This window comes from Petaurus breviceps, unplaced genomic scaffold, assembly GCF_028583685.1.
Source record: "Petaurus breviceps papuanus isolate PSGF00001 unplaced genomic scaffold, PetGlider_PUasm1.0 138, whole genome shotgun sequence".
Classification (NCBI taxonomy): Eukaryota; Metazoa; Chordata; class Mammalia; order Diprotodontia; family Petauridae; genus Petaurus; species Petaurus breviceps.
The window spans coordinates 10,543,352-10,570,576 of record NW_027185694.1 but is presented as its reverse complement, the minus strand read 5'-3'; the positions used below and the strand labels follow the sequence as shown (position 1 = coordinate 10,570,576).

At 38.6% G+C, this 27,225-nt stretch overlaps 1 protein-coding gene across 1 annotated transcript in view; it reads right to left on the bottom strand.

The window, feature by feature from the left end:
• The window catches only part of PRUNE2 (prune homolog 2 with BCH domain), a 320,598-nt gene that overhangs the window by 209,951 nt on the left and 83,422 nt on the right, over positions 1–27,225 (bottom strand). Inside the window, exons 5-6 of the mRNA XM_069105659.1 lie at positions 13,860–14,012; positions 11,083–11,177 (exon numbers count right to left, since the gene is read on the bottom strand). Coding sequence (XP_068961760.1) covers positions 11,083–11,177; positions 13,860–14,012 — 248 coding nt within the window. The remainder of the gene's footprint in view (positions 1–11,082; positions 11,178–13,859; positions 14,013–27,225) is intronic.

Genomic DNA, 27,225 nt, shown 5'->3' with positions numbered 1-27,225 from the left:
GAACAGTTACAGATCTGTGCCAGCAGAGGGCGTTTCCTCACCAGGAGCTCCCCATGCCAATGGAATCACAAGTCTGGTTAAGAAAAAAATATATCGGGAAAGGGAAGAGTGGTAGGGAGTCAACAGCAACAGCCAGCAATAGACTCAATTTGTCATAGGTCTCTGTTCTATTCTACTCAGCAGGTACAATGAGAGTGAGAATGGCTCATGGCATAATGCCTAAAGAATAGATAGTAATGGCCCTGCACAGCCCAAGTTGCATGGGAACTTTTGACAAGAGATGCTGTCTCTCTCTGGCTAGGTTTCTTTTGAGGACTTGTCTGCTCCATTTTCTTTCCTCCCCAAATCTCAGTCTGAGTCCATATGTCACCTGTCATTATCAGGTCTTGTGCCTTTGACTCATTATTGTTATTTAAAGTCATCGTTTGCTAATCTGTTAGGAAATCCTATACTCTTCCTTCTTAATTTCCTACTCATATTACTTGAAGCATCTGCTAATATAATACATAACAAGGCATGTGGAAAAAACCTCAAGTAACTTCCTGCTTGATCCCCAGGGAATCAACAGGAAATCAAACAGCAGAATGTACAGTTTTTGTCTACCAACTCAAAACTTCCTGGAAAGACCATGTTGTCATTGAAATTATGAAACCCAAACTTCCTAGTTCTGATAATTTCTGTTGCTAAAGAGAAATGGTGAAAATTTTAGGCAAATGAAGCCATAAAAATAGCACCCAGAAAAGATAGAGCCTCAGAATTATAAGGGATCTCAAAGGCCAACCCACATCCAGTCAGGAAGCCCCTCTGCAATATTCTCTACCACATGGCCATCCATGTCTCTCTCATAAGTGGACCTGTAGTGAAGGGGAACTCATTAAGCAGCCCATTCCACTCTTGGGTAGCTCTAATCATCAAAGTCTTTTTTTCTTTCATCAAGTCAGAATTTGCCTCTGCAATTTCTGCCCATTCATTGTTTTGCCCTTTGTAGCCATGAAGAGTAAATCTAGCTGTTAGGGCCCTTTCAAGTGCTTTTTAAGACAATATGTTACCATTCCCCCAAAATCTTCTCTTTTGCAGGTTAAAAAGTCAACTCATACTCATCTGGCCTGACCTCAGACCCTTCACCATGCTGAACTTTAGGGGGTTAACCTCCCTCCCAGGGCTGGAATCTCTTCCACAACATCCCTTACAGGTGGTCATCACTTCTTTATTTGAACACAGTGTCATTGGCAGTAATGTATTAAGAGATTATTAATTAATATCAATAACTGCAAACAGAAGCACCCTAGCAAAGTAGGCAGACAGTTTCAGAGTTAGGAACCAAGAAGATCTGTGTTCAAGTCCTGCCTCTGACACACACTGGCTGTGTGACCCTAGAAAAGTCACTTAACTTCTTCATACCACAAGCAAATTTCTAAGATTATAAATTGGAGAGCAGGTGCAGATCTGCATTGTTAGAAATGGCTTCTCGGGGGCGGCCAGGTAGCACAGTGAGTAAGAGCACTGGCCCCAGCGTCGGGATGACCTGGGATCAAATCTGGGCTCTGATACTTAGCACCACACCCAGAAAAAATTGGCCATGTAACCTTGAGCAAGTTACTTAACCCTGATTGCTTTAAAAAAAAAAAGAAATGACTTCTCACCCAAAGTTCACCTACACTGATAAAATCATAGGCCCAGTCAAGGCCAACAAAAACATCACTAACCATACATCAATAATTCAGAAGATCTATGACCTCCTTAATGTGGGTATTTCCTCGCTGGTGCAGATGGCAACCCCATCAATGCCTTCTTATCCTGTGAAATTGTAGTCTTTGTTCTACCAGCCTGGTGAGCACCTTGTTCATCCATAAATAGGTATACTATTACTCATCTACCTAATCTCACTTTTCAGGCAGAAATAGTCCTCCAGGGAGAAAGTGACTAAAATATTATAATGACCAAAAATGTGGCATTTACTTAATACCTTGTTCAAATATCACCTGATAAGTTAGTTTTTCTTTCTAATTTATTTTTTTTTTGCTTTTTGGAAGGTAGTTGGGGTTAAGTGACTTGCCCAAAGTCACACAGCTAGTAAATGTGTCAAATGTCTGAGGCTGGATTTGAACTCAGGTCCTCCTGATTCCAGGGCTGGTGCTCTATTCACTATGCTACCTAGCTGCCCCACTTCTTTGTAATTTATTAAGAAAGGAGGGAGGGAGGGAGGGAAGAAGGGAAAAGGAAGGAAGAAAGGAAGGAAGGAAGGAAGGAAGGAAGGAAGGAAGGAAGGAAGGAAGGAAGGAAGGAAGGAAGGAAGGAAGGAAGGAAGGAAGGAAGGAAGGAAAGAAGGAAAAGGAAAAAAGGAGAGAGGGAGGAATGAAGAGAGGAAAAATAAAATATAAATCAGAGTTAAAAGGGGAAAATTATAAACTAGTCTGACACAGACTCTGCTTATACAATATCATCTATCAATCAGCAAGTGTTTGCTGAGTCCTGCTATGTGCTCTCAGCTCTGAAGAAGTGTATATTGCTAGATTCGTGCCCTCAAGGAACTTACAATCTGGTTGGGGAAATAAGTTTAACATACATGAAACAACTGGAAAGAATATATACCAATATATAATTAGGCCTTAATTTGAATAATTCAAGCTATAATTACTATGGGAATTCAAATGAAAGGGAAATAAATGAGAATTTGAGTAGTAGAGCAGCCTTCCTGGTGAAGGTAAGTCCTGTACTTGGCTTTGAATGATGGGTAGGATTTAAATTGTTCTGGGGGGAAGTCAGTATCTGAATTTCTTTTTTTTAAAGGCAAGGAATCAGGTGGGAAAAATATTTCTCAATCACTTTTTTTCAGATTTCTTCTGAATATTAATTGCTGTTCAGATGCAGCACTGAACAACTCTCTTCAGAAGAAAAAAACAGAAAGCTTCTCTCTGACAAGAAGGGAACATTCCAGAAATTGAAAACCCCCTTTGCCACTATTGCATTTTGGAACTTTTACTATCATGTAAAATAATAACTACTATTATTTTAGCAGGTAACTTGAGAACATTTGCTGTCCACAAGGGCCCTGAGTGGATCACTGCTCTGACAAGACACATGGAAGATAATTTTAAGTGAAAAATCTAGATTAGGGATTGCGAACTTCCAAAGATCATTTATATCCATTAAAGCACTGACTGCCATGTCTACAGGGGCCCAGCAGACCATAGTACTTAGAAAAGTAACACTTAATTACAGTGGCATCTGCACATCTATTATGTTTTATGGATGTGTTTGCATCCAAAAATGCATCATTCCCTATGCTGAAAACCATAGATCTGAGGATTCAGCAGCACACAACGACTGCCTTATTGAAAGACAAGACAATCCCTAAATTGTAGATTATCCTAAACTGCATGGCATTTAATCCCATAGAATACAAATGTCTTTAATGTATGAGGCAAGGGGTCCAAGATTTCATCCATTAGGGCACAGTCAATAACTGTAATTGCTCTGCCATCATGAGATGTAGAATACAACCAATTCCAGATTGATATCAGACAGGATAGTACCATCAGTAAGAAGTCATCATCTAGCTGGACTCTATACACATAGGGTTCCATTCCATCAACTTTAAGATTTTCATGTCCAAAGACAGGACTGAGCCTTCATCTGGGACCTCATCTCTGTACTGGCCAGTTTTCCTACTCTGCCACCATAGAAACAGCTAAATACTATTATCCACGCTCAACATGTAGACATAAACCTTCATCTCATCTTGAAACTTGGGCCACTTGTTAATGGGAACACCTGAGGCTGGGATGTGGCCTTAGCTGGGCCCAAATTGAAAAGCAGTATCAAGAACAGAATAAAAACATATTTCAGAGGTAAGTTTTGAGAGCTAGAAAAATCATGTAGTATATTTTGTGTAGTATGTGTCCATGGAGCATGAAGTACAGTGAGAAATATTGCATGACAGACTAAGGACAAACGGTAAAGAGGAAAGTGGGGAAGGGAATGAAATGAATGGTGAGGAAAAGGGAATCAAGAATATATTATGATGACAATAGTTAAATAAGAAACGGGAAGAGGAAAGACTAAGCTTGTGACCATAAACAGCTGTGATAGTTTAAGAAACATTGAATTTATAGGCTTCTCTGAGACTTATAATGCCCTTTTGAGGAAGTCTATCTCTGCTCTGGACATTAAGTATGCCCTTTTTCTTAACATCCATGCTCTGCCATTTTCAGAAGCTTTTAACCCCACTCCCAACCCCCACTATGGATGCACTCCCTATTTAATTGAATGAATGAGTGAAAAAAAAATTTATTAAGGATTTATTTCAATTTAATTTATTAAATTAATTTATTTTATATAATGTTAATATTAATTATATTAATAAAATCTATTAATTTATTAATAAAATGAAAATATTAATATTTCTTATATGCCAGGCACTATGCTATGTGCTGGGAAACACAAAAGTGAGATAGCCCTTGGCCTCAAGAGGCTTGCATTCTAATGGGGGCAACAGAACATACAGGGCAATCATGGACAGGAAAGGGGGTTTGGGTCTGGGGAGTCATGGGAAGATCAATGAATTGCCTAACACCCTGAATCCCATGGGCATGACATTGGAGATGGGACTGCAACGAGATTCACCTGAGTGAGACCCCACTCCCTCCATATAAAATCCATGACCTTCAACTGCATTCTAGTGTAAAAACTGTATATGTCAGGCACTAAGTAAGAGAAGTGATGAATTTGGAAATGCTGCAAGTACCTGGTCTAAGGATGGACTCTCCAAAGGATCTCTACTGACTCACTTATTCTTCCTGTTGACCATCCTACCCAATAGTCTAGCAATCAGTGACTGAGACTGAGTTATTCCCTTTGTTCTATACCCTGCCTCCCTTCCCCCACTCTTTCCCTTTGTATCTTCCTCTATGTCCCTGCTCTTGTTTGTTTTGTTTTAGGCCTTGGGCCTCCTGCATATAAGTTAAAATACACCATAATAATACTCATTGCTTTTTTGTATTACTGACTTTCTGTGAACCCTCCGTGTAAGGTTCATAACTGATAGAAAGAACAGAAATAATGATCGATACTAATTTATTACAGGTCCTACTGCTAAAATCTCACCATTAACTATATCTTTCAGAGAAAGCATTTACATCCCTCATGGTAAAGAGCTGTTGCACCAGTGAGGAAACATTAAGGAAGAACAGAGCTCTAGCTGGCACGTGTCCAGTAAAACCCTTGCCACAAGCATATTATTAACAGAAAGAATAATGCTTTCAGAATGGTTAGACCCAAGCTAAGCAAAAGACATCATTAGCACTCTAAACAAGTGTTTCTGATAAGAAGACTCTAGAGAGAAAGCAAAACTTGTGCATTCAGAACCAGTTCGCACCTTGGTGTTGTCATTCCTGTGGAATGGAAAGTGAGGACATGTGCTTCCTATAGGAATATTGGTGTCTGCTTTCAAGGACCATAATAAGAAGGACAAATCAACTTAATCTTAATTATGTTCGTCCTTCTGAGCTCTGCCACTGGACAATCCATCTCTCTTGATCCCATTTGGTGACTCATTCACTACACAAAAGTCTCTAAATAGATTCACCGAAATACCCTCCTTGATCAGAACACAGGTCATGGTGAGGGGGAAAGATTTGATGTGATATTAATAGGACAACAAAGTTTGATAACCGTAGTTAACCAAAGTTCAACCTCTACTCATTTAGAGGGAAAATGGTTGTCATACAGAAGCATAATCCCAAAAGGTAATCTCCATAATTAACCCAAATCGCCTTCCACTTTGCTAAAATTATGTTTAGCAATGTTGAGAGGCAATAGTTTTTAAAAGGAAGATCAATTAGTGGAAATAAAGTAAGGGGGTCTTTAGTTAGAGAGGCAGGGAACTATGGCTACAGAATGTTGCATAAACTGTTGAAAAACATTCAGTGCATTGATTAGTTTTGTCTAACTTTTCCCTGTCATAAAAAAGACTCACTGTGGATGGGAAGAAACATGAGGAAGTGATTACCAGAAAAGGCTGGTGCAAAAACCAAAGACATCTGAGAAGATCCTATTATTTCCCCTTAATTATTTTAAATTAATGATTTTAAACTTCAAGCAGTATTTCACAGGTCTAATGGTTCATAATTTGATGGGAAAACAAATGTTTCTTCTCATCATAGTCTTCCATGATTGTATAGGCTTCCACCAGATTTTCTCCTCGGTCTTCATATTTCTAGATTGAATGAGGTACCTTTTTTTTTAATTAGCCTACCATACTTTCATCTATCTCTGTTCTACAGCTTTGTCCAATCGGATCCTATCCTTCTAGTACAGGTCCATTGATAGAAGTATTCCAGACTCAGGGTCATGCCTTAGGGGACAAATCCTGGGAGGGATGATCCTTTACCACCATACCCTATTTAGGTTAAAAATGGATATCAAGAAAAAGGGAGTTAATGGAAAATTTGGAAATGACTATTTTTCTCAATGCTTTCAACCTCCTCCCTAAACCTTTTATTAGAGGTAGTAAATGGCTAAGATAGAAGATTCTGCCACTTGCAAGCTATGTAACCTTGAGCGATTCACTTGATCACTCTGAGCTTTAAATTTCTTATCTATAAAGTGAGATTCAATGAAAAGATCTCTAGGGTTCTTTCCAGTTATGACATTCTATGATTTTATGCTACAGTTGACTTAAGCTTAACTTCCTTTCTCTTTTATGCTTATCCCTTGGAAATGAATAGTTGTGTAAAAATTATCAGCGAGCTTGTCAAAAATCAAGTCAAGTCAACAAGCTTTTGTTAAATGCTTATTAAATGCCAAGCACTGTGCTAAGAGTCAGCGATCCAAATATAAGCAAAACGAAGGTCTCTGAACTCAAAGAACTTACCTCCTACTGAAGGTAGACAACACAAAAAAAGGGAGCTAAAAGAGGGTGGGAGGAAGAGATATACTCCCTCAGGAATGAGGGGCATGGTGGCAAAGTAAAAATAATGAAGTGTGTATCCTCTGGGACCTTCTTCAAAATAAGAGAGGGAACTGGGGGTGGAGTGGGGAGTGGAGAGGAAGGAAATGTAGCAATGGAATCTGCCTACAAGGTAGAAATTCAACAGAAAAAAAGCAAGGTTGGTCATGATTTAAAGGAAATAGAGAGATCATGAGATCTCCAGAGAGTTAAGAAACAATGCTAATGAGATCAATCAACAAGCATTTTAAAGCACTTACTATGTATTGTACCAAAGAATTAATCATAATATCCATATAGAACCCCAAAAGATTCAACATTTTGTCAATCAAATGTGCAGAAAGAACACTGTGCAGGATGCTAGGGGTTTGAATACAAAGAATTCTACACTCCTGCTCTCAAGGAGTGTAGAAAAACGGAACTTGGAAACAGAAACAAAAAAGGAAATCCTGAAACAGACATCCAAAAGGGTTTTGAAAGAAATAACCAGGAACCTCTCCTCTTCCCCTCCCCCTGCTCAATTACTACATTGCCTAGAGATAAAACCAGATCTCCAGATCTAGTCATTCCCCCTTAAACATCTGTACTAGGAGGCAGTGAATATCTTCTACACAGCTGGCAATAGTTTAAAATGACATGAATGTTTGATTTATCCATTGGTCCTCCACTTTCAAGAAATCAGATTGCATTGCCAGACATGTAGTTAACCAACTGATTAATTAATAGACCAACATGTAAATTATTGTCATGCTACGGTTATCATTGCATCACTTGTTCAGGATGCTAACCATCTGCAATTGAGCATACCTTGATGCAGCACCATTGATATACACTGCATAATGTAAATGAAGGTGCACTGTGGCTAGAGTAATTAAATGATATTGAGTCTTTATTAAATAAAGACAAAAATTTTGCTACAAATGACAGTTCCCTAAGCCATTCTATATGAATTTAGGAATGAGTTTCACAAAAGGCACTTAAACCTTAGTAAGATGTCATGAACTGGTGTGACATTGAGAAAGCACGAAGGCTAGGGATCCCTAAGGCACATCGTACAAGCCCTGTTCCTGCTGACCCGTGTCTGTATCTCTTTGAGCCCTAGAGGTTAATGTCATGATTTTCTCTCTCTACCACACCCCACAAAATGTTTAGGACATATTTGCTGGCACTACCCACTTTGAAGATCAGCTGGAGTAATTATCAATCCTCAGCTCTCCAGAGATAGTGAAGTCACTCTACCAACAAGGTTAGTATTAAAAGTCAGTGTCTTTCTACTATTGCCAACCTAGCATCTCCAGCTCAAATCCATAAGCATTTATTAAGCACTATTTAGGTGCAAAGTACTATGCCAGGCCCTGGGGGAAACACCCTTGTAGAGTGAATGATCTGTGAAATGAGAAACAAGTTTTACAAAGGGCATAGAATGACATATGGTTTATTGACCTGTGGATATAAGCTAGGTGTCCCAAAAGTCTTAATGAAGTTTTAAACTTTAATAGCTTATGTTTTCAATAATATCAACATGGGGCCATGAGGTGGCACAGTGGATAGAGAGCCAGACCTGGAGGTAGGAAAACCATCTTGGACATCATAAATTATATGCAGGAGGCCCAAGGCCTAAAACAAACAAGAATAGGAACATAGAGGAAGAGATAAAGGGAAAGATTGGAATGCAGTAGTAGTAGTAGTAGTAGTAGTAGTAGTAGTAGTAGTAGTAGTAATAGTAGTAGTAGTAGTAGTAGTAGTAGTAGTAGTAGTAGCAGTAGTGGTAGAATCAATCAATCCAGTCTCAGACACTTGCTAGCTGTGTGACCCTGGACAAAGTCACTTAACCCTGTTTTTCTCAGTTTCCTCATATGTAAAATGAGCTGGAAAAGGAAACAACAAACCACTCTAGTATCTTTGCCAAGAAAGCCCCAAACGGGGTGGATACAACTGAAACAACTCAACAGCAAATATATGAACAGGACAGGTAGATGACCAGGTCGAAAGCGCACCAGACTTGGAGTCAGGAAGACTCACTTTACTAGCCATGTGATCCTGGGCAAGTCATTTACCCCTGTTTGTCTCAGTTTCTTCATCTATAAAATGAGCTAGAACAGGCAATGGCAAGCCACTTCCATATCAAGAAAACCCCAAATGGGCTTACAAAGGGCGGAACATAATTAAAAACAACTGAACAAACAAAAACAACAAAGAAAACCCCCCAAAATGATGTGGAAAGGCTCACAATGACAATTTAACAATGCCCTCACTTGGTTCAAGGAAGCTCTAGGAAACCCTGGGTGAAAGGAGGTTGAATATCCACATACTCACTGAATTACAGATTTGAATTTCAATTCATCTAGACCAAGGGCTCTTAATCTGGGGCCCATGAACTTGTTATTTTAAAAAATTATTTTGATAAGGATTTCAGTACAATTGGTTCCCTTTGTAATCTTATGTATTTTATTCTATGCATTTAAAAATATGATTTATTTGAAGATAGGGTCTACAGGTTTCACCAAATCAAACAAAAAAGTTAAGAAATATCTTTTAAATACAATATGTTATCTCTTGCATCAGGGATTTACTGTTGATTAATCCAACTTGTTCATTTTACACACCAAGAAACTGAGCAGAGAAGTCATCTGCCACAAGTGATGAACAACAGGGCCAGAGCCTTGAACTCCAGTCATCTGACTCTAAATCCATTTATCTTGCCTTAAAACTGCCATGTATGAGCATAACAAGTTACATGTATCCAGGTATAGATATAAGATATCCAAGCAGAGATTGTAACAGGAATATAGAGCTCTAAAAACCCAAGAGACAAATTCACAGGTACTCCTCACACTGATGACCCAGCATCTAGCCTAATGTCTTACATCTGAGGTACTTAAAAATGTTTGCTGAATATGAATAATGTTGACAAAAGAGCAGAAAACAACTACTGAGGAAAATAGGCCCAAACAAAGCTAGAGAGTTGGAATAAAAAATTATGCAGAATTCCAGACAGTTTCAAATGTACTTATATAAAATGTAGTTCTAATTAGGAAAAATTAATTAAGATTAACATACAAGTTGCTGAAAACTCCCAAAGTAGATAAAAAAGATAATTTACTAAAGAACCATACAAAGACAAGAATGTCATTAAGCATGAGTCACCCCTGTAATAAAAAATGGAAAGATTTACTTATTATTAGTGTAGAGCCTTCATGATTTATTACCAAAATGACAGGTTTTCTCAGGCTCTGGAGCTTACCAAAGCCAGTATAGAGATTATTTTTTTAAGAAATAGCACACAATTCCAGTACACAGTGTCAAGTAGCACATACAATATGTGGGACAGAAGCAGACAGTTTTTTTTTTTGTCTTTTGGTTAACTTTCTGTTGAGATATAATAGGGTAACCCATACCCCAGGAACTGAAGTGGTTCTTTTTCATTGTTTATATTTTAAAATATCGTAACAATGGGTATTCACAACAAAGAATGTAAGGAAGGACTCAGAATTTTGGGTGTAACTGCTGTGGTGGATTTAGGAAGACAAAAGTCATACAGGATGGGCAGGTATGAATGGATTGGAAACATTGTCATTGGAGAGAATAGTAATAGTAGTAGTAATGGTGGGATGGTGGGGGTGAGGGTGGGGTGGGGGTGGTGGGGTGGAGTAGGGGTGGGGGTGGGGGGTGGTAGTAATAGATAGAATTTTAAAGTTCAAAAAGTGCGTTAATGTGTTATCTCATTTGATCCTTACAACAACTCTTGGGAGAAGATGCTATTATTATCCCCATTTTATAGCTGAGGAAACTGAGGCTGAAGGAGGTTAGATGACTTGCTCCCTTGTCACATAGCTAACCAGCCTCTGAGAGAGGCTTTTAAATTGAGTCTTCCTGACTCCAGGCTCAGCATTCTATCCATTGTACCACCTGGCCTCCCGCAACATAGGGATGCCCATATTAATGAAATCATAGATCATTAGAATGTTGGAGCCATGTTAACCTGCATTCCTACATAAATAATGCCACAAATAAGTATTTGTGGCAAACAACTTAAGAGTTTAAAAAAATCAATGAGAAAGAATTCCGGAAAGAAAGGTTAAGCAGCATCACATAATGACTCATATTGAATATTTTCTTGTTTCCAACCTTACCTCAAGAGTCATGTGCACAGTACTAATTGCTACTTTTATTTCTCCATCTGACAGTTCCTTCAGATCCTTCAGCATTGTCTGTTCAACACTTAAACCTGTTAAAAGAAGGAAAACACAGTATGCTTTTACTGTAGAGAAATTTTACAGTATAACAATATTATGTTAAAATGTTAACACTATTAACTTCAATTTCTTTCCCCCCCCCCCAAATAACGTGGAAACTTAATACCTCTCAAATACATATTTGTTTTTAGGGATTCGTTAGTATCCTAAAACCATACTAAAGGAGACAAATGAAATGAACAAGTTTAGAGATCACTATTGTTCTTTTTTTTTTGCCTTTTTTTGGAGGGCAGTTGGGGTTAAGCAACTTGCCCAAGGTCACACGGCTAGTAAGTGTTAAGTGTCTGAGGCCGGATTTGAACTCAGGTCCTCCTGACTCCAGGACAAGGGCTCTATTCACTGTGCCACCTAGCCACCCCACTATTGTTCTTAAGACACAAATTTGAAGGCACAAAGTATATAGATCATTGATGATACCATAGCAAAATTATATTCTCTGATTTATTTCCAGGAAGATTATGAGTAAACAAATATTTCTAACTTCCAAAAATTTTTTCCATGTGAATATTTTTAATGTGTAGTTATCTTGTGGGTAAATATAATAAATGATGAAATTATTCTAATTCAGTTGTTCATTCTTTCCTGGAGGATTTATAGTAGTAATTATTGCAATGGTAAATACCGTATTCCCTAATTCTAAATTTTCAGCTTTGCTTAGGGTTTTAGTCGGGTGGGTTTAAATGAAATCCCTAATAGAAGAAGCAGTCACTTTCTTTATAGCAAATTTTCATCCTCTGCTTTTCTTCACTTTAAAAAAAAAACAACAGAAAACCCAAAGAAACTTATGGACAAAAGTGGTCGCTATTATGTGCCTCCCCATCTTGCAACCTCACAACTTAGAATGTGGTGTCTGTAAAGACAGGTAGATTGCAAACTATCTATGATTTGAAGGTTGAAAGATCATGGGAAACTACATTACTGTCCTATTTCCCAAATAGATTACTTGCAATGTACCGATATCAACAGCAACAAAAACACAAATTAGGTATCAAATAGATGCTATTTCATCATTATGTATATTTTGCCTGTGTTGTCCCATTGAGCAATTCAGTGTTCAAGATGTCTTCTCCTAAGTCAGAGGTTCTTAATTTGGTTTGCAGGGGAAAGGGTATCAGTGGACCCCTTAGGAGTCTGTGGATAGATTTCAGGAGGGTCCTTCAATTTTTTAATATATATTTTGAAAGCTATATTTCAATATATTTTATTTCCTCACAGTCTTCAGTATTTTATTTTACACATTTAAAAAGACAATTCTGCAAAGGGGTACCTTGGCTTCATTCATTTGCCAAAGAGAACCATGACACAAAAAGTCTAAAAATCCCTACCCTAGGTCATTTTACATTTGGGGTTACAAGTTTAGCCCTTAGGCTTCCCATCTGTTATCCCCTGCTCTCACTCTACATGAACAACCCACTTTTACTCATCACCTATTTCCTAAATACACACGCACATGCACGTGCACACACAAACACACATAACACACACACATACACACACACACAAGGACAGGGATAGTGACCCGACCTGTGATTGCATTGATGTAGGGAGGTCTCAGTGAGAAACTTTCTCCACCAACACAGGTCAGTCTCTTCTCTGGAATTCATAGTCTTATGTGGCTTTTTTTTTTTTAAAGCAATTGGGGTTAAGTAACTTGCTCAAGGTTACATGGCCAGGTGTTTCTGGGTGGGTGCTAAGTGTCTGAGCCCGGATTCGATCCCCAGGTCATCCCAACACTGGGGCCGGTGCTCTTACTGACTAAACCACCTGGCTGCCCTATTATGGGGCTTCTTAAAGCACAGAATGGCTCAAGGATTTGCCCAGGATCTCATAGCTAGTATGTGTCTGAAAACACCAAGCAACCTATCCATATGTATATTGCAGATATTTGCTTTATTTTTCCTCACTAAAATCCAAGTCCAATGTCTCATCACAGCATGAAGGTGACCCTGGCTTCTCAGAGTCAAAGTCTGGAACCAGTGGAACACAAACTCTGATGTCTCCACACAAACTGGAAAGGTTTCTAACAAGGGACAGGAGACATGATGTGTCTACCGTCTGAGGATCAGTCTAGCCAAGCTCATCACCAGCTTATGAATTTTTCAGCTACAGCACATTCCTGAAACCACACTCAGTAATAGAGGGGCTGGGCTCTATGGCAATAGATCATCCATACTGATGATCACTTAACCTGGAAGTTATTTTTGCTGAGTGAATGATGGTCCCTATCTTTATCGGGAAATTTTGTTTCTTTAAAGAAGCCTGGTAAAGTGAGCCTTTAAGCCTCTCATCAACATTTTCATCGACCCAGTCTTTTTCTTTCACTTCTTTATATCCTTTAAAATATAATTTATTTATAAAATGCACTCCAGTTTGCAGTCAGCCCTGCCATGTTCTTAAAATAAAACCCTCTCTACAAATCAATACTGTACAATGGTGTGTCAGGGGTACACATTAGTTGAATGAATACCCAAAAACATTTCCAGATATCAGTACCTCAGAGTATTGGCAGTAAGAGCTAACTGTACCCAGGCAGGTCACAACTATTGAAGCAGAAAAAAGCAGAAAAAACACAACTTCTAAAGTAATGCAATACATTATCCACCATACCTACACAGGATTTGTGATGTACCTCAATGACGTTAATTAACACTTACTCTGAGCATTGCATTGGGTCTCTTGCAGAACACTGATAATGTCTTCTCTTGGAGGCAAATCAGGAAATTTCTCTTCTAGAATGGAAAGAATTTCTTCCTGTTTCTCTGACATCTTCTCAGATTCCATGGACATCCAGTTGAAAAGAATACTCCCTGGCATGAAAGAGACATCAGATTTTAAATACTGATGTATGATTGGAGAGCTTACATCCTTTTGAGGCACACCAGCCAGTGGACCTACCCATCTTTTCTCCATCCCCTCCCCCTTTAAATACAGGTTTAAATAATTTAAAAGGTCCTTTTCAAGGTAGCATCGAAGGCCCATCTCCTGAGCGAATTCTTTAAGAACAATCCGCCAAAGTTCATTTCACACTAGTAAGTATCACTATAACTTAAAACTAAGGCTTACAATCAAGAAGTTATGAACTCAGCCACAATAGACACAGCTAAATAACATGCGTTAATTTAAAACCCTTTAAAAATAAGAAGAGACAGATATCCAGCAGAAAGAGTGCTAAATATGGAGTCAGCTTTGCCACTTACTACCTGTTTGATCTACAGCAAGCCAACTAATCTCTCCTAACCTCAGTTTCCTCATCTGTAAAATGGGAGATTAAACTAGATAACCTCCAAAGCCATTTCTAGCTCTATGAATGAATACATGTTTGAATGAATGAATGAAGCACTTGCTAAAGACTAAAGATTTAAAGAGAAAGAGAAGACAATCGCTGCTCTTGAGGAGCTCACAATGTAATGGAAGAGACAATATGTGTAGGAAGTTTCAGCTCCCAGTTAGATAGAAAGGTCCCATGGTCCTTAGGGCACCAGCAAAGCAGAAGGTTAATGCCTGTCCTTTAATATCATTTCTACCAATAAATTCCTATCAGTTTCTGATGTTGAACCATTTGATAGCTCCAAAGACTCTGACATCAAGAACCTTCATTTGAGGGTCTTCAATAGATACAGCTGTAACACCTGTAAGAGTCACTGCAAGAATGTTTTCCCATAGGGGTTGCTTCTGAGGATAATAATTATAGGTGCTGGGCTTCAAGCATTCCTATTCTGAATGTCTTGGGTTTACGGTCATAGGCTGCCTCCATTAGGGTCTAAGGGCAAGCGGGTAGAGTGCATAGAGCACAGGCTATAGAGAGTCAGGAAGAACTGGGTTGAGTCCTGACTGACACACACTGGTGACCCTAGACAAGTCTCTGAGCCTATCAATGCTCTATACAATTTCCTAAGATGATAAATTACAGAACCAGGTGCTCATCTGCATTGGTCAGCGAAGTTTCCTCATAAGAAGTGAAATGAAATCCCAAGTCTGGTCCAAAATAATAAAAATAAGATTTCACTAAATTAATCACAATACAAATGAACTATTCAAAGGTATTTCTTTGAAAGGACACAAAAAAGCATAATACCACTAGATTGCAAAATTTTAAAATTAATTTCTTAGCATAGTGCCCATTCCAGAGCTCTTTGCCTCGTTCTAGAGACTGGCTAAGACAGCAGTTTACCCTTTGTTTTATAATTTCTTAGAGTCCTGTATCACAAGGTGATTTGCTCAGAGGAAATGCCCCCTCAAATCACTTTCTGAATTTAACCAAACGCAATCCCCAATGGGAAAGGGAGCTGTTAAATCACTTTCTAACCTCCATACAGGCTCTCCTCTGGCAACAAGAGCCAGGCTAGCAGAGCTGGAGTGAATTCCTATTTATTTATTTCTGCAGAGGGCAAAACAGATCCAGAATGTGAATTCTTGATGTACAAATCATAAATCCATCATTTAATCCAGGTGTCAGGCCATTGCTAAGGATGAGTTCCATGACCACATCTAAGTCAATCAATAAACATTTATTAAGTTTCTACTACATGCTAAGGAGGGGGGATACAAAAAAAAAAGGCTAAAAGCAGTCCCTACCCTCAAGGAGCTCACAATCTTTTTTTTTTTTGCTTTTTGGAGGGTAATTGCGGTTAAGTAACTTGCCCAAGGTCACACAGCAAGGTTTGTGTGTGTGTGTGTGTGTGTGTGTGTGTGTGTGTGTTAAGTGTCTGAGACTGGATCTGAACTCAGGTCCTCCTGACTCCAGGGCCAGCGCTCTACTCACTGTGCCACCTAGCTGCCCCAGGAGCTCACAATCTAATGGGGAAAACAACAAGCAAACAACTGTGTTTAAAAAAAAAAAGCTATATACAGAATAAATAGGAAATAATTAAAAGAGGAAAGGCACTAGCATTATTAAGAGGGCTTGGGAAAGGCTTCCTGAGATTTGAATTGGGACTTGATAGAAGCCAGGAAAGCTAGTAGGAAGAACTGAAGAGAGAGAACATTCCAGACATGGGAGACAGTCAAAGAAAATGTCTGGAGTCAAGAGATGGAGTGTCTTGCTTTGGATCAGCAAGGAGACCAGTGTCATTGGATCAAGGGATACATGGCAAGGAGTAGGGTGTAAGAACATTTGAAAGGTAGGGGCAGGCAGGACAGGGGGTGAGGAGAAAGGGGAGTAACTTATAAAGAACTTTGAATGCCAAGCAGGATTTTCTGTTTGATCCTTGAGGTGATAAGGAGTCACTGGAGTTTAACACGAACAGGCTTGTGCCATAATTACTTTGGTGGCTGAATGAAGGGCTAGAGTGGGGAGAGAATTGTGTCAGGCACCCCCACCATCAGGTTATTGCAATAATCCAGGAATGAGGTGATAAGACCCCTGAACCAGAGGGGTGGCAGTGTCAGAGGAGAAAAGAGGGTGTATCTGATAGGTGCTGCAAAGATTAAAGAAAAAAAGGGAAAAGACCACACCTGCTGGGAAAGATGCAGAGAAAGTAGAGGACAAGAAGGAATAAGGGAAAGAATAGAAGGGTGGGGAGAAGGAAGATGAATTGTGATGAAACAGAAAAACCCCCTAACCAGGAGGTACAAGATTCTTCTGACCTCCTTGTGCCTATTCTCCCCGATCATGGGAATCATACCTAACTTACCTACTTTGTAAATGTTGTTGCATCTACCTCCAATCATGCCCCTTCTCTCCACTCACAGACCCCACCCCAATTTAGTCCTTCATTGTCACTCCCCTGCTCTTTTATACGGCTCCAATTTGTCCTCCCTGACTCCAGTCCCTCCCCATTCCACTCCATGCTGCATGCACTGCTGCCAAAGTGATTTTCCTAAAGTGCCAGTCTAATATGTCACACATATACCCCACTCTCTACTCAAAAAACTTCAGTGCTTCCCCATCACCTCTAGAATCAAATATGAAATCTTCTGTCATCTAAAGCCCTTCACAATCTGGCTCCAAGCCATCTTCCCAACTTTGTTACACATTATCCCCCTTCCCAACCTCTTACTGTTGAGTCATTTCAGTTGTGCCTGACTCCTCATGACCCCTCATTTGGGGTTTTCTTGGCAGAGACACTGGAGCCATCTTCCATTTACTTCTCCAGCTCATTTTACAGGTAACCAACTGAGGCAGACAGGGTTAAGTGACTTGACCAGGATCACATAGCTAGGAAGTGTCTGAGGTTGGATTTGAACTCGGGGAGGTTGGGTCTTCCTGACTCCAGTCTATCTACTGTGCCACCAACCTCTATTGAATAGTCAAAATGGCCTTCTTACTAATCCTTATAAGTGATATTCCATCAATTTCTTAAAAACCTTTGCAATAACTGTCCCCTATGCCCAAAATACACTTCCTCTTCACCCCCACCTCTTGGATTCCCTAGTTCTCAGGCCTTGGCACTATGTACACAAAGACTTTTATGATTTCTTTAATTTCCAGTGCCTTCCGCTACCACTACCCCCTCAACCAAAAATTAGCCTGTGTTTATTACATATATTTTCTGTATATACTTCTATGTGTACATCATATCTCCTCCATTAGAATGTAAACTCCTTGAGGACAAGGACTTTCACTTATGTCTTTGTTTCCCCAGGGCCTGAGACCAAGTAGGTTTAATAAATGCTCATTGGTTGATCAATCAGCAAGACTGAGGTGAGACTCAAATAAGATTATGTGTATGAAAAGTATCTTGAAAAGTGCTGAGTGCATGGCAAACAGAAGAAAAGAAAGAGGCAGCCATAAGATGAAGACTAATTAATGTTTCCCAACTTTGACAAAGATAATTGTTTGCTTCTCTCTGGTTTATGGCCTTCATCACCTTATAAGCTTCTTGGGTCCCATCTTTTCCTCCACTAGGGGAACACCTGATCCTGTCTGCTTCCTGCTTTACTCCATAAATTCTTCCTACCCTGGGGCTTGACAACTAGCAACAAAAAAATTAAAATTTCAAAATGTTAGTTTACAAAAAATTAAAATTTCAAAAGGTGAGTTTTGATCCTATCTGCTAATTAATAGACAGTAGGTTCTGAGCCAAAAGGGATCTTAGAGGCCCTCTGGCCCAAGCCTAGGTTTGAGCCTCAGGGTAAGTAAGTGATTTGCCTCCGGTCATTCCAGTAACTAGTAAATGGTGGAGCCAGGATTCAAACATACCCCCAACCCTCTGCCTCTCAGCTTGCTGTGCTGTTTGTTTTCTGCAAACTGCTCTGTTTGTGAAAGGCTACTTACCCAGTTGAAGGGTATTTGTGCATGTGTAACAATATTACACATTTAGAATCTTGGATGGCGGGTGCAGATTAATATTTTTGGTAATCGTAGTCAGAAAACAATAGGATTGTGGATTGTAGATTATTTCTGAAAGAGATCTTGGAGGCCTTTGAATCCAGTTCCACATTTTACAGATGAGGAAACTGAGGCACAGAGATGTTAAGTGATTTACCTATATAATTAATGAGTGCTTGGGTCAGGTTCCAAGATTCCCAGATTCCAGGTGGAGAGCTCTATGCACTATATCATGTTGCCTTAAAGGAAATGGCCTGAGGAAATGCTTAGTGGCCTGGTGTAATGGACCTCAATTCTAATTTAGATTGTCGAGTTTGCTACCTTTATGATCTTAAACAAGGGCATTTCCCTTGTCTAGGACTCAATGTCCTCATTTGAAGAAAGAGAGGTTGAACTAGATGTCTGAGTTTTCTTCCACCTTGAGCTCTTAGGAATTTATTGTTAAATAAATAAATTAGGAGAATTCACGACTTTCCTGGTGCAACACCTACATGGCCTGACAAGTAACCAGGACTTCCAAGTCTGCAATGTGCTTTACAAGCATTATTTGGATGACAAATTTATTAAGGAACTTTAGGCAGCACCAATTAAATGTCATGGTATTCTTGTCATTTGGGGAAGAAGAGATCTTTCCCTTCCCCTTAAAAAAGGAAGTATAGGCCATATACATAACCTTCACTAGGCTAATATTTCCAGTCCTGAAATAAACCAAACTCATAAGTGGAGGAATAAAGTGCTTTCAAGGCCTTTGATCCTCACTCTTAGAGACCAACCTATTCAAGGCCATTTTCCTGGCACTGGCCAAACAATGTAAGAGGCAATACTCCCAGTATAATTGATGTCCATATTTGCTGCTATTATCCTGTATACCTAAGTAATTTTAATTGCTTTCATTTCCTTTAGCCCAAAAGCACTTGGGATCATAGGGAGAGAAAAGAGAAATCAAAAGGGATTCAATAAGGTTAAACTGTCTATACTCCTACATGGAAAAATGATAGTTATACCTTCTAAAGCTTTCTCATTATTAGGGCAGTTAGAAGGAGTATACACAGAAAGAAAGCAGAAATGTGAGTTGAATGTGATGGTATGATTATCTAAAATAATAAAATTAAGGTCTGAGAAAGAAGAATGCACTGGGAGAAGGGGAAAGAAAGAGGTAGAATGGGATAAATTATCTGACATAAAAGAGGCCTGAAAGAGATTTTACAGTGGAGGTAAATTGGGGAAGCAAGGAGGGGAGCACATGAATTTTACTTTCATCAGAATTGACTCAAAGAGGGAATAATGTGCACACTCAGTTGGATGTAGAAACCCATCTCACCATACAGGAAAGTAGGAAGGTAAGGAGATAAAAGAAGGGGGGAGGGAGCTGATAGGAGGGCAGTTGGGGAGAGGTAAAAGTCAGAAGAAACACTTGAGAATTGACAGAGTAAAGAAAAGAGAAAATAGGATGAACAGGGAAAACAGGTTGGAGAGAAATACATAGTTGGTAATCATTACTGTGAAAAAAAGTTTACAGTGAGTTTTTCTGATAAAGACTTCATTTCTCAAACATATACAGGAAGCTGAGTCAAGTTTATAGAAATAAGAGCCATTCCTCAATTAATAAATGATCAAAAGATATGAACAGGCAGTTTTCAGAGGAAATAATCAAAGCTATTTATAGTCATATAAAAATGCTCTAAATTGGTATCAATTAGAGAAATGCAAATTAAAACAACTTTAAACTACTACCTCACACCTATCAGATTGGCTTCTATAACAGAAAAGGAAAATGACAAATATTGAAGGGGATGTGGGAAAATTAAAACACTAATGTACTGCTGATGAAGTTACATACTGATTCAACCATTCCATAGAGCAATTTGGAACTATGCCCAAAGGGCTATAAAACCATGCATACCCTTTGACTAAGCAATACCACTACTGGGACTGAATCCTAAAGAGATAATAAACAAAAAGGAAAATGACCTATGTGTACAAAAATATTTATAACAGCTCTCTTACTGGTGACAAAGAATTAGAAATTGAGGAAATGCCATCAATTGGAGATGGGCTGAACAAGTTGTTGTATATGATTGTGATGGAAGACTACTGTGCTTTAAGAAGTGATGAGTAGCCATGAAGGAAAATGCTATCCACATCCAGAGAAAGAATTACAGTCTGAATGCAGATCAAAGCATACTATTTGCTCTCTTTTTTGTTTTGTTTTATTTTGTTTCTTTTCTCATGGTTCATCCTATTGGTTATAAATCTTCTTTATAACATGACTAATGTGAAAATATATTTAATATGAATATATATGTAGAGCCTCTATCAGATTGCATGCCATCATGGGGAGGAGGGAGAGGAATGAGGGGGAGAAAATTGAAAACTCAAAAGCTTGTGTAACTGAATGTTGCAAACTAAAAATAAATTAACTAATTTTTTAAAAAAAGAAATGATGAGCAAGATGCTCTCAGCAAAACATGGAAAGATTTAAGTGAACTGATGCAAAGTGAAATGAGCAGAACCAGTAGAAAATTGTACACAGTACCAGCAATATTCTATGATGATCTACTATGAATTACTTAGCTATTCTCAGCAATAGAATCATCCAAGAAGATTCTGTTGGACTTATAGTGAAAGCTGCAGTCCATCTCCAGAGAAAGAACTGGTAGAATCTGAATGCAGATCAAAGACACTTTTTCTTTACTTTCTTTATTTTTCTTGTGGGTTTTTTGCCTATATTTTTTCACAGAATTACATACATGGATATTGTGTTTTGCATGACTACACATGTGTAACCTATGTCACATTGCTTGCCTTCTCAATGGGGGGGGTATGAGGGAGAAACTTTGGAACTCAAAATTTGGTAGGGGAAAGAATGTTAAAATTGTTTTTCCATGTAATTGGGAAAAATAAAATATTAAATAAAAATAAATAATAACATTTAAAAAAATTAAAAAGGAAAAAGGAGAAGGCCCTCATCTGGAATGAGAAATGACCCTAATTGGGTGACAGAGTGATATAGACACTAATCCATCCATAAAATATTCCTCTGGAGCCTTATTCTCCTTTTTATCTCTATCATTTCTCTATGTAATAAATCATTCCCATAACTTTAACTATCTCCTCTACAGGACTCTCAAATCATCTCCAGCTCTGACCTATCCTCTGGGCTCCAAACAGATCTCCAATTGTCTATCAGACTACTCAACTTGTATGTTCCCTCACTACCACAAACTCAAATGTTCAAAACATGTTCCTCATTTGGACTTCCCCAATTCTGTCAGTGGCATTGACATTCATCACTTCTCCCATGGTCAAAGCCTTGATGTTGTTTTGACTTGTCTCTCTCTCAAACATAAAATTCTCACCACTAATATCCAGTCAGTCAACAGGTCTATTCATTCTACATCTTCAGCATGTCTCATCTCTACCTTTTCCTGCCTAATCCCACTGCTAGCACCCTAATAGAGATTTTTATTACCATCCTTTTGAACTGAGAGACCATGGTATAATAGGGTGGTGGGAATTAAAGGATCTTAGTTTGAATCCAGCTCTGTGCTTATACTATGTGACCTTGGGCAAGTGACAACCTATTTGGACCTGAACAGCACTGTTTGAAGGGAAGCTATCATTTTATATTTAGACTAGTTGACCTACAAGGTTCATTACAAATCTGGATTTCTATGATTTTACTAACACAAGGGAAAAGGATAAGGATGGGATCTGTGATTTCACAGATAAAAGGAACTCCCAGGTGAGGAAATTCTCTGTATCAGTGCAGATGGTTGAGTTCTCTGCAACTTACAGTCTAAGAGAGTTGCCCAGAGCACTGAGGAGTTGTGTGAATTGCCCAGGGTAACACAGCCAAGAACCTGTTAAATTGAGAATTGCCTACATTCATTGCCAGAATCTTCTCAGTGAGTGACACAGACGGCTGACAATGTTACCAGATGTTGGTTGTTGTTACCAGCTGTCAATGGCTGAAAGAAAAAATCTACAATCCACAGAGGTTGTGTGCTTCATTTGTATATTGTTGATTATTATAATAAAGAAGCTTCCTAAGACCTTGGAAAAATTATATACATTTTACCTTTTCACTAATAGCAAAATTAAGAAAACAACTTCATCTTTGTCATTTATAAAAACAGTCACATATTTAAAACCTCGTGGTGCAATGAACCTAAAGCCAAAGACATATATTTTAAGCTCCTTGTGAGCAGAGATATTGCCTTATTTTTTTTTCTTAGTCTCTCCCTCAGCACCAAGAAGAGTGGACAGCTACGTGGCACAATGGATAGAGCTGATCTTCCTGAGTTCAAATCTGGTGTCAGACACCAGCTGTGTAATACTGGTCAAGTCAATAAATTGTTTGCCTCAGTTTCTTCGTGTGTAAAATGAGCTGGTGAAGAAAATGGCAAACCATGACAGTATTTTTGCCAAGAAAACCCAGAAATGGGATCATGAAGAGTTGGACACAATGAAAAAAACTCAACAACACCAAGCAAAAGTTCTTTACATATTATATTTAATATATGTTTCCAGGCTGTAAGGTGAATTTTAGTGTGTGTGAAGTGGATTTTTGTTATTATTTCTTAGAGTTCAGTGTCCCAGGATCCATAGCCATAACAATCTCTTGTTTTCAGGTATTAGATATGAGTTCTCATGATTATGGTTCAAAATATCTCTACCAGACTTGTGCAGCATTATATAATGATAAATAATATAAATATTTGTGCTTAAATTGTAAATATTCACTGTGCCTGCACAGTGAGATACAGGGATGAGGTAATGTAAAATTGGAGGCTATTGTTGGCAATATGCCTTGCCCTATAAAGCAGATGGGCACTGGTCAAGGAGTGGGGAACCCCTAGGGTTGAATGTCCAAGCTGGAATGCTATGTGTGCATTGTTCAATCTCCATCATGGCTTGGGAGGAATATGTGTTTGGGCTTGAGGGGATTTAGGGGAGTGCACAAGCTCTGCCTGTTTCGATTGACCCCATTGAGATGTAGAGGTAGCTGCCCCCGTTTCTCGCCAATCTCAGTGAGAAGGGTAATTAGGGAATGTTGTAGGAGTTGGTGTTCTCATTATCAGCAGCCCTTTTGAGAAGACTAAAGCAAGATCATTAGTCCCTTTGAAGCTGTCTTCCTGTCTGACCAGACCAAGAGTGAACCTGTTCTAGAACCCTCCTGTGTGCTGGTGTTATCTGTCTTACACCAGTCCAAACAAGAAATCAGGTTCATTTAAAATTTGGGTCATAGCATCAAAGACTTAGATATAAAAGAAAAAACAGAGGTCATTGAGTCCTATCCTACCATATTACAGATGAGAAAACCAAGATCTAGGAAGGTTAAACACTACCATGGTAGTAAATGCTAGAAACCTAGTTTTCTGACTCCAAATTCAGTCTTATTTCTTTTTTGGGTGGGTGGGTGGGGGCCAATAACAAATATTTTACTTTATGAAATAAGTTTCTGACCCCTTAAATTTATATCAGATATAAAACTCAAATAGTTTCCTTGGTTTGGGATCCTGTTCTAAATCGATATCCAGCAATGACTCCAGGAGTTATATATTTGACACTGGTATTCCACAATGGGTTTCAATAAGATTGATAGCACAGGCATTTGGGCCCTAGGCTCTTGGGCTAAAAGTTGACTGAATTGAAGATAAGATGAAAATATTTCCCCCTAAGGTTTCATTTGCATAAGGTACTCCCAGTAAGGAAAATCCCTCTACCAATGCAGATTAGCAGCTATTCCATAATTTAGAGCCTCCTTGAGATGCCCAGGACCCATTGCCCAGGGTCACACAGTCTATATGTGCTACTTCTTGATTCTGAGGCTGCTTTCTGTCTTCTACATCATATTACTTCTGAGAAAGGAAACGATTTTCTGAAATTATTTTTTTAATACATATAATAGTATGCTAAGTCATGTGCTGGTTTTGTTTAATGATGGAGGATTTTAAGCATCTATTGCCCAAGTAAATGGAATACTTCCAAGCTTTTTTTCTGAAGGGAAAAACAAAACTATATCCCAAGTTATATTTTATCTAGTTTTCTTCCCATATCACTTTCTTCAATGTTTGCCAAGAGCCCACTTAGCAATAGACTTAGTTAAGCCACAAAATTAGGACATCTATCAGTCAAAGATACCTCTTAGCATCAACAATCTGGTTTTGGACAGCAAACAGGCTTCACTCCCAGGCGATCTGAAGATGCTTATGTCTACACAGATGTACCCTCAAAATGTACCGTAACTGTGTTCACCTTCCATTTGTCATTTGCAGGTTGTGGATACTAATGCTAATAATAGATATTTTAGTAGCATAAGTAACACCCATCATACCGTGTTTCCCAAATTGACCCTTCCATTTCTTCTTTAAAAGAATGGAGAAGTGAAATGCCACTTTTGCCAAAAGCAAAAGCAGCACATTAATATTAAACATGATCTAATGAAAGCAGAAATTGTTTGGGGAAAATATCAAGCACAGCAAAGGCATCTTCTGCATGATTAAAAACTGGTGGGGGGAGGGGGCGATGAGAGAGCTATTCAGACACCTCTCCCTAGTTCACCTGGGACTGGGCTTTCATGCTTGAGTGTAGTAGGGGGTAAATATGGAAAAGAGAGGTGGAGAGGAAAGAATGAAAAAAGAGAAAGGGGGAAGGAAGAACGGGGAAAGAGAGATCCCAAGAAAGAAAAATTTAGCTCAATTCAGGCTTCTAGGAAACAAAAAGAGGCATTCTCCCTTCCCCCAAGTCCTTAATCATAGAAAGATAAAATATCTAACTTTTTGAAAAGAGGGCATAGGGAGAAAGAATACAAATTTAACTCAGTTCATTCTTTCAGGACATAAAAGGAGATCCTCCCCTTATTCAAAGCCTTAACAATCTTGAAAAGCTAAAATATCTAATTTTATTCAAAGAGGATAGGGGGATAGAGAGAGAGAGAGAGACAGAGAGAGAGAGAGAGAGAGAGAGAGAGAGAGACAGAGAGAGAGAGAGAGAGACAGAGAGAGACAGAGACAGAGAGAGACAGAGACACAGAGAGAGAGAGACAGAGAGACAGAGAGACAGAGAGAGAGAGAGAGAGAGAGAGAGAGAGAGAGAGAGAGAGAGAGAGAGAGTCCAGTCTTCCAAAGCCTTAATAAGCTTGAAAAACTAAAATACCTAACTCTTAGAAAAGATTTAACTTTACGGAAAATAAGGGAGGTAATGGGAAAAGAATAGGGAAGGAGAAGAAGGGAGAGAGAAAGAAAAGGAGAAAGTGGGATAGAAAAAAGGGAAGACAGAAAGAGAATGAAAATCTAGGTCACTTCAGGTTTCCAGAACAAAACAACAACAAAAAGAGCCCCTTACTCAAAGACTTAATATTCACAAAAAGCTAGAATAACACAACTTTTAGGAAAGTTTTGACTCTAATTTAGAAAAACAAACAAGCAAACAAATCTAATTCCTCTAAAGCTGACAAACCTGTTTAGTTTTATGAGCGCAGAAAATGATCCCTACCCCTCACACCTAAAACTCCACACAGAAAACCGACAACTGAAAACACAGTTCATTTGGACTTTGTGACCATTTTGGAAAAGGAGTGATTCACTCTTCTGGCAAGAGAGAGATAAAAAAAGCTGGCACTGCTCCTGGCTGAGCTGACCTCCTTAAAAGGATGTTTTTGATGTTGCTACTTCAAGCTACCAAAACAATAAAATCACTTCTTATTAAATACGTCATCACATTAACAGAAGAAGGAACTAGACTTACACCAGAAGGTCTAAGTTTTTGGTTTTTTTAATAACAATAATGTAAATGTCAGATACTGTCACTGTCCTAGCCTTCTCTACAGAGTACTGTCATATACTGTCTTCCCTTTTGGCATCCTCAGGCTTTACACAAATCTATGTGAGGGGCAGTTTATGGGAATGTCTTGACCCAAGGTACTTCACAATCAGTGGCCTGAACCATAGCATTGCCAATTGGTTCCTACCAAAAAGATAAATTTGAAAAGACACTTGGAATGATTCAGCAATTTAATAGATTGAGCATTTGGCAACAACCCTTCCATGAATGTCTTATGGGAAATTAAATAATACAGGCCCAGGACTCTGGCAGGTTTTCTAATTGTTTGCTTTTGGCACAAACCCAGGACAAAACCAGGCATCAGCTTTAGGTCAATGAAACTGTTATGTCTTCCTTCCTTCCTTCCTTCCTTCCTTCCTTCCTTCCTTCCTTTCTTCTTTCCTTCCTTCCCTTTTTTCTTTCTCTCTCTCTTTCTTTCTTTCTCTCTCTCCTCCCCTTCACTCCTCTTTCTATTTTCTTTCTTTCCTCCTTTCTTTCTTTCTTTCTTTCTTTCTTTCTTTCTTTCTTTCTTTCTTTCTTTCTTTCTTCCTTTCTGTCTTTCTTTTTTTCTTTCTTTCTTGTCTCTTCCTCCTCCCCCTTTTTCCTCTTCTAATAACAGTGCAGTTTTTCAGAGCACATTGTACAGAAAGACCATCGTGTAGGTTTATGTTGCCTCTTGTTTGAAGGGGATAAAAGTGTAATAAAGAAAATGTTTTGAAAGAAAAAAATTAATAAAAAATAACTGACATAAAAGGCCATTAAATTAATGCCTGGACTAAATTAATCTGTACTTTTAGCCTACATGCTATGGTAATAGTTAACAATAATAACGAATGTTTATATAGACTTATAAGTTTTTCAAGCTGTTAAAATGATTTCCTTTCATCCTCACAGTTCTATTAGGTAGGTAAAATTATGATCCA